Source organism: Oscarella lobularis, chromosome 15, assembly GCF_947507565.1.
Source record: "Oscarella lobularis chromosome 15, ooOscLobu1.1, whole genome shotgun sequence".
Lineage (NCBI taxonomy): Eukaryota > Metazoa > Porifera > Homoscleromorpha > Homosclerophorida > Oscarellidae > Oscarella > Oscarella lobularis.
Window position 1 is genome coordinate 1,822,792 of NC_089189.1, and position 14,136 is coordinate 1,836,927.

Consider the following 14,136-nt stretch of genomic DNA (forward strand, 5'->3'; position numbering starts at 1 on the left):
CGTTGATTGACGAACCGCAGAATTAATAATATGCGTTCGTCGTTGCGCATCACTTTTCTTTTCAATGAGAGCTAGAACTCTTTTATGTAGAGAGTCAAAGCTCTATACGATTCATGGCTGCTTTTTCATTAAGTAGAGGGCCCTCTGTCACATCTTGCGGAATTTAGATTTCTGCTTTAGGACAACAAAACAGATCGGTTGGCAGTGAAGTGACGGCATACCACCGTGCCTAATTAATACCGACTCCTTATAAGACTTCTAAGAGGGAAAGGAGACCGATTGCAGAGTAATAAACGACTGCTAGACAAAATGTACTTGGACCACGCATGTACGGCAGACTGATCAACGTTTGTGGAAAAAATGACGATCGAGGGAGGAGGAAAGGATTCTTACTGTTTTCATGGCCTTCCAGATTTTGTCCTGAGATTCGTGCCTTTTTCATTTCATCCATGTGGTTGCCATAATTAATTAATGTTTAATTTAAGGCAGATCTTTTTTCGTTTCACAGAGGCATTCAATCCACGTGTAGACAACGATCGGTTTCCTTGACTAATAGAGCTCACTCGGGTGAAAACATGTGGGCTACCACATAATTAAATCAGCCTCCTCCAACACGACGATTGAGAGGTACGACGTACCCCCGTTAGAGGGACCCCCTTACACAACGAGTCAGTAGAACGTACCCTGAATACTGCTTCAGTGTCCAGTGACCGTAGAGACGATGTCGAAGCGTTTCACGCGCCACGCGGTCATTCCTAAGAGACAAGACTAAAACGACGTGTAGAAATACTCGTACATTTTCGGAATGTTTCCGCTTGAGCCTTGCATGGAAGCAACTCCAGCTGCAGAACATTATTTTTTGAATAATTTAATTAACTATTCATTGATTTACCTGTGTGCAAATGTTTCTCTATATCAATATCTGATAGATCCTCGACGCCTATTGATCTCCATAATTTTTGAAAGTCTAAAAATTGCGAATTATAAGGTTAACTTTATTTCCATTACAGCTGTAATTACTCTTCGTCTAAAGGAATTTTCAAATCTGGGTCATTATAGAATAAATCTCCCTCCTTATCAGTTCTAGTCAAAGCTATGATTTCATCTTTGGGAACCTATAAAAAAATATCTCACTGAGCTATTTTTATATGTGAAATTTTGTACTGACAACATAGAGTCGGTTTTTGGACATGATTCTCTCATGTCAGCCAACTTGATTCCACTCAGACCTTCTCTCCAATGCTCTCTCAGTACACGCTATTTCTTTACCTGAGGTAGCCAGTTTCCAATACTTGGAGCCACGTCAGAGTAATCTATTTCCTTTAGAATTTCCTCAAGAGTTAGACGATTGAAAAGATCAATTCATTGCATCGATTTAGCTTTAGAAGATCGACAGCCATTTTCAAAATTGCGAACTTGTTTTTCGTTTTGAATTGAGCGCTTGCGGAGCCAATCGAAACTCTTCAAGCCTTGGAAGACATTCGACGTTCAAGATACGCTCTAAATCGTCTCGTATTCCAGACTAGGATTGACGGAAGACGTCGCTCTTTCTTAATTAAGCTTCGCCTTTTTCGCTTTCGGTCTCCTTTTTGCTGTCCACGCTATCGGATGGCATCGCATGTTTTTCTACTACTAGAATCGCTATATGGCCCGCTTTCAAAAAGCTTCTCGATCTCGAATGAGTTGACGGGATGTTTGCTCCTATACGGGCGTTTTTATTCTTTGCATTTTTTGCATTCTTCGTTCGGACAAGAGAGAAAGCTAGTAAGAATCCTCTCTTGTCACAAATTTGAAGCAAAATTAATTGCTTCGATACCTTTCTGATAGGTATTTCGGCCGCGATCGCAAATTTTCCTTCTTACTCTCAGCAATCTTGAAGAAACCTCATTCTACGACGAAATGGCCAAAGCTATATCACCTGAGCCTCGATGTGATCACGAAAGTGCGTTGATCGGCGATGAATTGCATCTCTTCGGTGGAAAAACTACGACGATGAAACCCTACCATTATTTTCCGCGCAATGAAATCTGGACTTTGAATGTCCAAGAAGAGAAGAAATGGATCCGCCGTATTGCCGAAGGAAAGAATATTCCCCCGTCTTGCGAAGGAGCACAATGCGTGGTCATCAATGGGATTATGTATTCGTACGGGGGACAGACGAAAGGCGGGGGTCTTCTGGCAGAGGTGTTTGGTTTGGATCCGAAGAAAATGAAATGGATCCTATTAGCCACGCCCAGACATGGAAAGAAACCATGGCAACGCTGCTTCTGCTGTTTGTGGGCAATTGGAGGGAGAATGATCATGTTTGGGGGATACAGCAAATGCATTCCTCAAGATCGTCTCCAATCAGGATCACAATGCAATGAGTATGTGAATAACGAGATTTATGAATTTGTATTTGAGGAAGGAAGAGAAAAAGGTATAATTTGAAATCTACGAATATTTCAAATATTGATGATTAGGATATTGGTTGGATGTTGAATTAAGTGGAGAAAGGCCAAAGCCACGTCAAGCTGCTGCCATGGAAACGATTGATCAACATCAAGGATTACTCCATGGAGGGTGGACTAAAGAATATTTGGATGATGCATTTGTGATTGATTTGAGAGAAAAGGTAAATCCTATTTATTTTTGGATATAATTAATGACTTGTAATAGAAATGGATTTCCATTGATTTCCTTCCAAAACCATCCGCTCGAGCCAATCACAGAATTTGTCGTATATCAAAACAAAAATTTCAAGAAAGAAATTGCTTTCTTCTCATTGGCGGGTGGAACGAAAGCGAATTTTCAGACCACGCCTACATTCTTGACTTTGACAAAAGAAAGTCTTACGCGGTACAAAATCAGAGCTATTGATATCAAATTGTGATTAATTTTATTAGTTTGACCTAAACCCTGAAATAGCACCTATTGATAGTCACACTCTTCATTGCGTAGAGATTCCAGATGGATCTCCTCAGATCATTGTCACAGGGGGAGAAGACCGAGGAGAAGAATTAAAAGAACTTTTGAATGAATACACTCTGGGTAACGAAGAATGCTGTTAAAATCATATTTAATTTCTTTCTCTAGGTCCTTCAAACGAGTCGTACATGAAGATTGAAACTCAGATATTTCCTTCTGCTCAATTAATATTAACAGTGCCTCATAATGAATCACCTTACAATCAGGAACTTGAAAGAGAATTGGAAGAAATGAGGTAAGGGCTTCTGTATTTTTGTTCCTAAAGATAATAATGAGATTATCTTAAGAATGGAAGTGACAAAACTTCGAGATGAAGGTTAAATAAATCAAGAGAATTAATTTCACGTGAGATTTCTTTTTGCAGAACAAGATTGGAAGCACGATACCAGTCTTCCGAAGAAGAAAGAACTCATCTTCTGAAACAAAGGCAAAAATTGGTCAATAACAAAAATAACGGGTCACGTGACCATAGCACTTGTAGAACCCAGTTAGAATTAAGCAACCAATCTTTGGAAGAAAAGCAAATGCGTCTCAGAGAGCAAAGGAAAGAAATTAAAAAACAGATAAATTAAGAAAACGTCTGTTTTAGATTTGGGTTACAGACTCGTTGCAATTCTCTTCAGAGAGAAAATGACGTTATAACGTATGACAAGAAATATTGATTAATATTACGTGATGACTTTTTTCGTCAGAACCCTAAATCGCGATTTGGAAAGGGAAAAGACAGAAGCGACTCACGCTTTGGACGCTCAAACGTAACCCTCGATTAATTCTACTTCTTAAAAGGAATGTTTTTGATAGGAGGACCCTCTCGGAAGCCCAAACGAACCTCGATCAGTTTATGAACGTGCTCAGCATTGGCGCAGATCGAGTTTGCCTCACCAATGAAAAACTTGGCTCTGGAGCATATGCAGGTACAAAGGAATTTCTCATTAAATAGCAAAATTTTAGACGCTTTCTTAGACGTAATTATTGGCCATTGGCACGGCATGCCAGTTGCTGTGAAGAAATTTCACGATCTTATCACAACGCAAAGAACGATTCCGACATTCCGAAGAGAAGTTCTAACAGCAAGTCGACTCCATCATCCCAATATCATCCGTGTATGCGGTGCTGTAATGGAAGACGGAATTCCATTCCAAATCGTCTCTGAATTACTCGAGGGATCAGTGAGCGAGGTCATTGATGCAGCTCACTCATCTCCATGCTATCTCTCTCACTACGAGCAACTCTCCATTGTCGTACAAATGACGTCAGCTATTGCTTATCTTCACGGGCTCCAACCTCGGCCCTACGTTCACGCTGACATTCGTCCGACTAATGTCTTAGTGACGAGGGATATGAAAGTCAAAGTGGCTGATTTGGGAGCCGCCCACTTGGTGGAGAGCTCCAAATCAGCGGGGCCCCTAAGTCGCCAATATCTTGCTCCAGAAAGAATGCCACCCACGTTGGGACACAGTTCGTTGCCTAGCGACGTCTACAGTCTGGGCGTGTCTCTAATTGAAATATTTACCGGGGTGGACCCTTACCCAGAAGAGAGGAATAGACAACTGAGTCAAATAAGTAATCGCCGCCCTCTTCATAGGATTTGCTTCAGAATGATTTCTGATCAAGAGAAAATCGCAGAACGGCCAACGAGTGCAGAATGCCTAGCGATTTTAATAAGAGAGGTAGAGGAACTTGCACGAAGCGGAGTGCCGGCTATAAAGAGAATGGTAAAGGGAAAATTTAAAGGAGAAGGCGACGCTCGTCGTCACAAAGTCGTTCTCTCAGACACCTATCATCCCTAAACGTTGACTTTTAGTGTTTTCGTATTTCTTCATTGACTTGAACTTTTGTTGTAAAAATCTGTTTTGTACTGTCTTTTGCATGCGAACTATTACAAGGCGTTTTAGACTTAGACAAGAGAGCGTGGAAACCGCCGTGGATTAGAGGAATCTAATATTGTCCTATAGGGTTGGAAAACCGGAAAGAGAAAGGTCTCAAAGCCGCTAAACACGTCAGACGCATGAGAAGGACGACTTAAAATAGACTCGTCGATTGATGATGAACAGGGGATAATTAATTAATTATTACTTGAATCCAGAGAATTATAGGTGTTCCAGTGAAGGGACGTCTCAGTCTAAACATGATCAATACTCAAGAGGCATAGACTATGATGAGGGTTTGAGACTGTAGAAAGGTTTCTATGGTGACAGGAACGACCAGGTGGGAGAGGAAGACAGAGAATGTCCCATTGAGGGCCACTTTCAACGGAAAATCGGGTAACGGGTCAATTTAAACAAAACCATCTTACCATTATGCCGCGAGAAATAGGAATAGAGATAAGAGAGCAGAGAACGAGTGTCGAGACCCCCTTTTACACGACGAGTCAATGAAACGCACCTATGATGCTGTTTGATTATCTAGTGACTGTAGAGATGATTCCGAATGGTTCCTGCTGCTTTTCGGCGATCGACTTTCTCAAACATGGCGGCGGATATGCGCCACGCTGTCATATCTAAGAGAGAAGACTAAAAGGACGCGTCAAGCTACTCGTATCACATAGAAAAGATCCTACGTCGAAGGAGAGAGCCGGTTAGGGAGGAGGGAAGAGACATTCGGCTTGAACACCTATCGAGGGGCCTCTCACCGCGCTTAGAGAACGACCGAACGCCAGTCAATTAAAACAAAACAATCATACCACTAGGACGCGAGAAAATACGAAGAAACTCCCTCTGCGGGGCTTGAACTGCTTCTGCGAGGTGGACGCATAAGTCACGTGAAGCTATTTATCCTATTGATTCACGGTTCTCCTTTTTTCTCCGCTGCTTCTGTGCATAAACAGGATATTGACCATTGAGGAAATCGTCGTCAGCGTTGCCGGTGCTTCCTGATTCGTTTCAAGACAAAGAATCGTATTTGTTACTATACGGGACTTCGACGTTTTTTGAGATCGATCGTCTTTCGGACCGTCCAGACCTACCAAGTCTCACGCCTAAGGCGTGAGTCGCACGCCTCAGCTAGTTGTCTCACGCACTCACGCCCGCCCAACACGTTTCTCACGCCTGCCAAAAAATCCTTTGACGAAGGACAATTTTCACCATCTTGACCATTTCTACTGAAGTGCAAGTTGAATAAGGTCCTAAATTTCTCATAAACTCCCGTTACGTTCAAATAGTCCTTACATTTGCACTATTTTTAGTAGGCGTGGCTCTTTTTTAAGAGGGCGTGGTCAAAAATTTTTTTGCGCGCGCCAAAAGTTTCACGCTTAACTCTCCTTGGCATCTCTGACCATCACGACGAGAAATAAACTAGTAAGAACGCTAGCTAATTGTCTCATTTCAGGAATGAGGACAAGACGTTTCTTAACGGAAAACATTTTTTCGCAATCGCAAAATTTAAATTTCTTTTATCCAGGCTAATCCAAAAGTTGTTTCAAGAGCAAAATGGCCGAAGCTACATCACCAGAGCCTCGATCGGGTCACGAAAGTGCGTTGATTGGGGATGAATTGCATCTCTTCGGTGGAAGAACTGCGAAAGAGCCATACCATTATTTTCCTCGCAATGAAATCTGGACCTGTAATCTCCGAGAAGAGAAGCAATGGATTCGCCGTTTCGCCAAAGGAAAGATGATTCCTCCACCTTGCCGGGGAGCACAATGCGTGGTCATCAATGGGATCATGTATTCGTACGGGGGAGAGAAAGAAGGCATCAGGAATTATTTGGAAGAGGTGTTTGGTTTGGATCCGAAGAAAATGAAATGGAGCCTAGTAGCCACACCCACCAATAGAAAGAAACCATGGAAACGCTCCTACTGCTGTTTGTGGGCCATTGGAGACAGAATGATCATGTTTGGGGGATTAAATGAAGACATTCCTCAAGGTCTTCTGCAGTCAGGAGCGCAATACAATGGGCTAGTTAATAACGAGATCTATGAATTTGTATTTGCAGAAGGAAGAGAAACAGGTAAACTTCATGAATTGAAATCTAAGAATAATTAAAATGTTGATAATTAGGATATTGGTTGGATGTTGAATTAAGTGGAGAAAGACCGCAACCACGTGCCTGGGCTGCCATGGAAACGATTGATCAACATCGAGGATTACTCCATGGAGGGCAAGGTGAGATTGATGCATATGTGATTGATTTGAGAGAAAAGGTAAATCCTTGTTATATTTTATGATTTTGCAATACTTATTGAATTGTAATAGAAATGGATTTGCATTGATTTCCTTCCAAAACCATCCGCTCGATATCATCACAGAATCTGTCGATTATCGAAAAAAGGGTTTCAAGAAAGAAATTGCTTTCTTCTCATTGGCGGGTACAACATCAGCAAATTTTCAGACCACGCCTACATTCTTGACTTTGGCAAAAGAAAATCTTACGCGGTATCGTATCAGACCTATTGTATCAAATTTTAATCAAATTTACTATCGTAGTTTTATCTAAACCCGGAAATAGCATCTATTGACCGACACACTCTACATTGCGTAGAGAATCGAGATGGATCTGCTCGGATCATTGTCACAGGGGGAGAAGACCGAGAAAAAGAATTGATCAAAGTTCTGAACGAATTTATCCTCGGTAATGAAGTATTATGCTAAAATCATATTTAATTGGTTTCTTTTTTAGGTCCGTCAAACGAGTCGTACATGAAGATTGAAACTCAGATACTTTCAACGCTGCCTAACAATGAATCCCTTTACACTCGGGAGCTTGAAGGAGAATTGGAAGCAATTAGGTGAGGGTCTCCGTGTTTTTGTTTAATTAATTAAATAAATCAGAAGAAGTATTGAAACTTCGAGATGAAAGGTTAAGTACAGGTATCATTTATCACAAGAAAATGAGATATCTGTTTTAGATCTGGGTTAGAGACCCGTTGCACTTCTCTAACGTATCGCAAGTACTATTGATTTCCATCCCAGAATTAAATTTTTCTTAGAACTCGATGTCGTGATTTGGAAAGGGAAAAGATAGAAGCGACTCGCGCTTTTGAAGCTGAAAGGTAACCATCATTCTGTCTTTTGCATGGTTTGAAACATGAAAGGAAATTATCTTTAGAGCTGAAGCATTGAAACTTCGAGATGAAAGGTAAAATTGATAATTGATTATAGAGGCACGTGAGAGGTGGAAATATAGAATCCAATTCCATCAAGTCGAGGAAGAACAAAGAAGACAATATGAGGAAGAGAAAATGCGTCTCATAGAGCAAAGGCAGGAAATTGGCAACAAGCAATTTACCCAAAAAATGAGATGCCGCTTTCAGATCTGGGTTAGAGACCCTTTGCAATTCTCTTCAGAGAGACAATAACGATATAAGGTATGATAAGAAATATTGATTAGAAAAACGTGATGACATTTTTTCGTCAGAACCCTAAATCGCGATTTGGAAAGGGAAAAGACAGAAGCGACTCACGCTTTGGAAGCTCAAACGTAAGCCTCAATTAATTCAATTGCTTTGGCAGGATGTTTTTGATAGGACAACCCTCTTGGAAGCCCAAACGAACCTTGATCAATTTATGAACGTGCTCAGCATTGGTGCAGATCACGTTCGTCTTACCTATGAAAAACTTGGCTCTGGAGCATATGCAGGTACAAAGGAATCCCCAATTAAATAGTAAATATTTTAGACGCTTTCTTAGACGTAATTATTGGCCAGTGGCACGGAATGCCAGTTGCTGTAAAGAAATTTCACGATCTTATCACAACGCAAAGAACGATTCCGACATTCCGAAGAGAAGTTCTAACAGCGAGTCGACTTCATCATCCCAATATCATCCGCGTATGCGGTGCTGTAATGGAAGATGGAATTCCATTTCAAATCGTCTCGGAATTACTCGAGGGATCAGTGAGCGAGGTCATTGATGCAGCTCACTCATCTCCATGCTATCTCTCTCACTACGAGCAACTCTCCATTGTCGTACAAATGACGTCAGCTATTGCTTATCTTCACGGGCTCCAACCTCGGCCCTACGTTCACGCAGACATTCGTCCGACCAATGTCTTAGTGACGAGGGATATGAAAGTCAAAGTGGCTGATTTGGGAGCCGCACACTTGGTGGAGAGCTCCAAATCAGCGGGGCCCCTAAGTCGCCAATATCTTGCTCCAGAACGAATGCCACCCACGTTGGGACACAGTTCGTTGCCTAGTGACGTCTACAGTCTGGGCGTGTCTCTAATTGAAATATTCACAGGAGTGGACCCTGACCCAGAAGAGAGGAATAGACAACTGAGTCAAATAAGTAATCGCCACCCTCTTCATAGGATTTGCTTCAGAATGATTTCTGATCAAGACAAAATCGCAGATCGGCCTACGAGTGCAGAATGCCTAGCGATTCTAATAAGAGAAGTAGAGGAACTTGCACGAAGCGGAGTGCCGGCTATAAAGAGAATGGTAAAGGGAAAATTTGAAGGAGAAGGCGACGCTCGTCGTCACAAAGTCGTTCTCTCAGACACCTATCATCCCTAAACATTGACTTTGAGTATTATCGTAATACACTTCATTGACTTGAACTTTGCTTTTCGTATGTGTTTTCTCGTGGCAACTTTTACAACGATTTGTAATGCACCCTTCCCTATACAAGAGAGCGTCAAGATTCAAATGCTGAACTCGTCGATTGATGAACCGGAATTAATAATCTGCGTTCGTTGTTGGCCACGCGCCATAGAACGACCACACATCATTGAAACGAATAATGATGCGCAACAACAAACGCACACCATTAAGTCTATAGAGGGTACAAACTTTTAAATGATTTACCGTTATAGACAACCGCAGCTTTGTCATTTATGTAGAGGACCCCGTTAATACTGACTAAAAGTCTTTTAAGAGGAAAAGAACACCGATTGCAGACTAATAAACGAATGCACGGAAAAAGGTATACTTGGACCACGCAAGTAGGGCAGACTGACAGGAGAATACCTTATTGGTAGTGGAAAGAAAAGATTGAAGTTGAAGAGGCGAATTGTCTTCACAAATACGTTCCAATTCATTTCATTGTAAATTTTTCAGTGAACCAATGACGTCAGACTCTCAGTACTGTCCTCGTTGATTTTTTGACGTCATTGGGACACGTCGTTTCGGAAAAGTGCGCCGCTCTTTGCTAGTTTTTAGCCTGCTCAACATCATGTGAGAGCCAGACGCCTAATGGACCCCGCCCGGAAGAAGATCGATATATGAATAACGTGAAGAGAAAGAAGAATGACTACGTGCACGTAGAGAAGAAGAGAGCAAAAGAGAGGGTTACAGACTTGTAAAGGTTCCTGTGCGTCAAAGGAAAAACCAGGGACGAAGAGGAAGAGAGAGAATCAGCGTGATATCCTATCGAGGGGCCCCTCACTACGCAAGTGCGCGGTACCTCTTAGAAGACATTCAGTTAGCCTATAAATACGACCCTACCCTTATGACGGGAAGAAACTGAGGAAGAACTTGTCTTGCTCTTCGGACGCGACGGGATTCTGGTGACGTCATCATGTCTCCAATAGAGACTTGTGCTTCCTGCCGCGACGCTGCAATAAACAATTTCAGGCAGAGCTTTCGTATTCTTTACAGACAGGCTTTACCGTCTCCGGATAAAACACGCGCTAATTTCTCCAATGACTAAATAGAATGCAAAAGCAAAGTTCTCTGTGTGTGGGATACTTTTCAAAGATCGCTGTAATTAGATAAATGCATAGGCTATTTACTTTACAGAGCGTTTACCTTGATTAGCGGAAGCCTTTAGGAAGCTATAGGCGTCGCCTTGCTAGGTGTCACCTGGCGTCACCTGGCTTCACGGTCCGGTGACTCTATAGCCACAGCGTTCTCGGCGTTCCTCGCTTCAAACAAGGAGAAAGTTAGTAAGAACGCTATATAAGCTGGAAAAAATATGACATAAATACTTCTTTTGCTTAAATAATTTCTGCGGCGATCGAGACCTTCTCTTTTGTTCAGGCGGAATCTCATTCGAAGTTAGTCAGCGACGAAATGGCCGAAGCTCGATCACCCGAACCTCGATCTGCGCACGAAAGTGCGTTGATCGACGATGAATTGCATATTATCGGTGGAAGAAACGAGAAGTTCTATTTCTTTCCCCGCAACGAAATCTGGACTTGCAATTTCCGAGAAGAAAAGAAATGGATTCGCCGTTTCGCCCAAGGAAAGAATACTCCTCCGCCTTGCTGGGGAGCACGATGCGTGGTCATCAATGGGATCATGTACTCGTACGGGGGACAGAAGGAAAATAAGAGTTCTCTAGGAGAGGTATTTGGTTTGAATCCTAAGAAAATGAAGTGGATCCAAGTGGCCCCGTCTGCCGATGGAAAAAAACCATGGCAACGCTTTTTCTGCTGCTTGTGGGCCATTGGAGAGAGAATAATCATGTTTGGGGGAGTGAGCGGACCCATTCCTCGAGCTCAACTCCAATCAGGCGCTCAATTCAATGGGGCCGTTACTAATGAAATTTATGAATTTGTATTTGAGGAGGGAAGAGAAAAAGGTAATTTGCATAAATTGGAATCTAGTAATAGTTCATTTCCTGAGAATTAGGATATTGGTCGGATGTTGAATTGAGTGGAAAAAGACCGCAACCGCGACGGGGAGCTGCCACGGAGACAATTGATGAACATCGAGGATTACTCCATGGGGGGTATGGTGGTGTGAAATTATTTGATGATGCATTTGTGATAGATTTGAGAGAAAAGGTTAATCCTTGCTATGTTTAGCAATAATTAATGAATTGCATTATAGAAATGGATTTGCATCGATTTCCTGCCTAAACCTTCGGCTAGAGCCAATCACAGAATCTGTCGATTATCAAAATTCAAAGAAAGAAATTGCTTCTTTCTAATTGGCGGGTATAACTGCGACAGCGAGTTTTCAGACCACGCTTACATTCTTGACTTTGACACAAGAGAATCTTACGCTGTATGAAAGTCGTTCTATGGATAATAATATGAGATAAGCTTTATTAGTTTGACCTAACCCGGAAATAGCTCCTATTGATCGTCACACTCTTCACCGTGTGAAGAATGGAGATGGATCTGTTCAGATAATTGTGGCAGGAGGAGAAGACCAGAATGGCAAATTTAAAAACATTCTGACCAAATTTACTCTTGGTAAAGAGAAATGTGATACAGTCATGTTTAATTAATTAATTTCGTTATCCAGGCTTGTCAAGCAAACCTCACATAAAAACAATACTTTTTCCTTCAGCTAAATGGCAATCACCAGTGCCCCAAAAAGAGTCCTCTAATACTAGGGAGCTTGAGAGGGAATTGGAAGAAATAAGGTACGGCTTTCAGTAATTTTCTTTGAAAAGATAATACGACGCAATAATCTATAGAATGGAAGTATCAAAACTTCGAGATGAAAAGTAAAATAGGCTAATAATAATGGCTTCACGTGAAAGTATCAAACTAGAACCCAATGCCACCAAGTCATGGAAGAACAAAGAAAACTATTTCTTGAAGAGAGAGCTCGATTAACAGAGCAAAGGCAGGCTGAATGGAGAAATACTACAATTCTGAAATAACAGACTTTGCAATTAATTAAAGAACCGAATCCCATCAAGACAAGGAAGAACAAAGAAGACAATTTGAAGAAGAGAGAATTCGCCTCCCAGAGAGAAGGCACAAAATTATATTTAAACCAAGCAAAGGAAATGAGACGCCTAATTTAGGTCCGGATTGGAAACCCGTTGCAGTTCTCTTCAGAGAGACAATGACGCTTTAAGGTAGGATAACAAGTATTCAATAATATAACGAGAAAGAAAAATTATGAAGAACCCGATGTCGTGATCTCGAGATTGAAAAGGCAGATATGACTCAAGTTCTTGAAGCTCAAACGTAACCTTATAGTTCAGTAATCCGCTCTGATGAAACGCTCTCATAGGAGGACACTCACCAAATCACAGAAGAACCTCGATCAATTTATGAACGTGCTGAGCATTGGCGCAGATCAAATTCGTCTTACGAATGAGAAACTTGGATCTGGAGCATATGCAGGTACAAAGGAAGTTCCTAGATAAAAACTTGATAGTTATTTGCAAAACTTTAGACGTCATAATAGGCCATTGGCTTGGAATGACGGTCGCTGTAAAGAAATTCCACGACCTCATAACTACCCCAAAAACCATTCCGACATTCCAAAAGAGAAGTACTGACCGCGAGTCGACTACATCATCCCAATATCATCTGCGTTTGCGGTGCTGTAATGGAAGATGGAATTCCATTCCAAATCGTTTCAGAATTACTGGAGGGTTCAGTGAGCGAGGTCATCGATGCAGCTCACTCATCTACAAGCTATCTTTCTCACTACGAGCAACTCTCCATCGTACTACAAATGACGTCGGCTATTGCCTATCTGCACGGACTCAAACCGCGTCCCTACGTTCACGCAGACATTCGACCGACTAATGTCTTAGTGACGAGGGATATGAAAGTTAAAGTCGCTGATTTGGGAGCCGCCCATTTGGTGGAAAGCTCTAAATCAGCGGGAACTCTAAGTCGCCAATACCTTGCTCCTGAACGAATGCCACCTACGTCAGGACACAGCTCGTTGCCTAGCGACGTCTACAGTCTAGGGGTGTCTCTAATTGAAATATTCACGGGCGTAGGGCCTATTCCAGAAGAGAGAAACGGTCAGCTGACACTCATGATAAATCGCCGTCGCTTGTACAGGATCTGTTTAATGATGATTACTGATGAAGACAAAATCGCAGATCGGCCTACGAGTGCAGGGTGCCTGGCTACATTAATAAGAGAAGTAGAGGAACTTGCACGAAGCGGAGTGCCGGCTATAAAAAGAATGGCGAAGGGACAATTTGTAGGAGAAGGCGCCGGTCGTCGTCACAAAGTCGTTCTCTCAGACACTTATCATCCCTAAATGTTGACTCACCCTTAGAATTTTCGTATCACGTCGTTGTCTTTGAACTAAATAGGCAGTCATGTGTGCCGTTATCTCTCTAAAATCTAGTTTCTGCCGTACGCTTTGTTCCGGCGACAAAGTCGGCGACGCGGAATCATGCTGGAACGGTGCACAAGTCTCTATCTAGCCAGAACGCGTAGAAAATGCGAGAACTAGGGCGCTTATTCCGGATCATTTCTCACGCAGTGAAAAGGAGTTGAGTAGTCTTGATCTACGTACGCGTTCTCATTCGATCAGTCTGCATGCCCTTCTTCCCTTACTAGAAGAAGCAAATCCCA

General features: G+C 42.1%; 4 protein-coding genes and 1 long non-coding RNA gene across 6 annotated transcripts; 4 read left to right on the forward strand and 1 right to left on the reverse strand.

The window, feature by feature from the left end:
* Window positions 1-490: 490 nt before the first annotated feature.
* Window positions 491-1,637, reverse strand: LOC136195962 (uncharacterized). Its single transcript, XR_010672036.1, has 4 exons — window positions 1,169-1,637; window positions 1,021-1,115; window positions 893-967; window positions 491-842 (listed from the first exon to the last, which is right to left on the reverse strand). It is a non-coding gene; the product is annotated as an uncharacterized lncRNA (long non-coding RNA).
* Window positions 1,638-1,719: 82 nt separating this feature from the next.
* LOC136196401 (uncharacterized) lies at window positions 1,720-4,872 on the forward strand. The gene is made up of 13 exons (XM_065985933.1): window positions 1,720-1,764; window positions 1,828-2,419; window positions 2,463-2,614; window positions 2,659-2,838; window positions 2,886-3,030; window positions 3,076-3,202; window positions 3,255-3,282; window positions 3,330-3,394; window positions 3,449-3,509; window positions 3,555-3,610; window positions 3,660-3,722; window positions 3,769-3,881; window positions 3,931-4,872. The coding sequence occupies exons 2-13, from the start codon at window positions 1,900-1,902 to the stop codon at window positions 4,755-4,757; spliced, it is 2,337 nt and encodes a 778-aa protein (XP_065842005.1). The 5' UTR covers window positions 1,720-1,764; window positions 1,828-1,899; the 3' UTR covers window positions 4,758-4,872.
* A 1,004-nt stretch (window positions 4,873-5,876) lies between these two features.
* Window positions 5,877-9,573, forward strand: LOC136195963 (uncharacterized). 2 transcript variants are annotated; one of them, XM_065985443.1, is made up of 15 exons: window positions 5,877-6,088; window positions 6,152-6,263; window positions 6,367-6,915; window positions 6,966-7,108; window positions 7,161-7,340; window positions 7,392-7,536; window positions 7,585-7,693; window positions 7,814-7,846; window positions 7,895-7,957; window positions 8,014-8,043; window positions 8,092-8,166; window positions 8,219-8,272; window positions 8,323-8,385; window positions 8,432-8,544; window positions 8,595-9,573. In XM_065985443.1, exons 3-15 carry the CDS (start codon window positions 6,396-6,398, stop codon window positions 9,419-9,421), a joined length of 2,355 nt encoding a protein of 784 aa, XP_065841515.1. In that variant the 5' UTR covers window positions 5,877-6,088; window positions 6,152-6,263; window positions 6,367-6,395; the 3' UTR covers window positions 9,422-9,573. The 2 variants fall into 2 exon arrangements, with proteins under 2 accessions (XP_065841515.1, XP_065841516.1); XM_065985444.1 differs by lacking the exon at window positions 7,814-7,846.
* A 1,345-nt stretch (window positions 9,574-10,918) lies between these two features.
* Window positions 10,919-12,309, forward strand: LOC136196281 (uncharacterized). Its single transcript, XM_065985805.1, has 6 exons — window positions 10,919-11,429; window positions 11,480-11,634; window positions 11,681-11,857; window positions 11,961-12,048; window positions 12,101-12,221; window positions 12,276-12,309. The coding sequence occupies exons 1-6, from the start codon at window positions 10,919-10,921 to the stop codon at window positions 12,307-12,309; spliced, it is 1,086 nt and encodes a 361-aa protein (XP_065841877.1).
* Window positions 12,310-13,144: 835 nt separating this feature from the next.
* LOC136196283 (uncharacterized) lies at window positions 13,145-13,816 on the forward strand. The gene has a single exon (XM_065985806.1). The coding sequence runs from the start codon at window positions 13,145-13,147 to the stop codon at window positions 13,814-13,816; it is 672 nt and encodes a 223-aa protein (XP_065841878.1).
* Window positions 13,817-14,136: the final 320 nt, after the last annotated feature.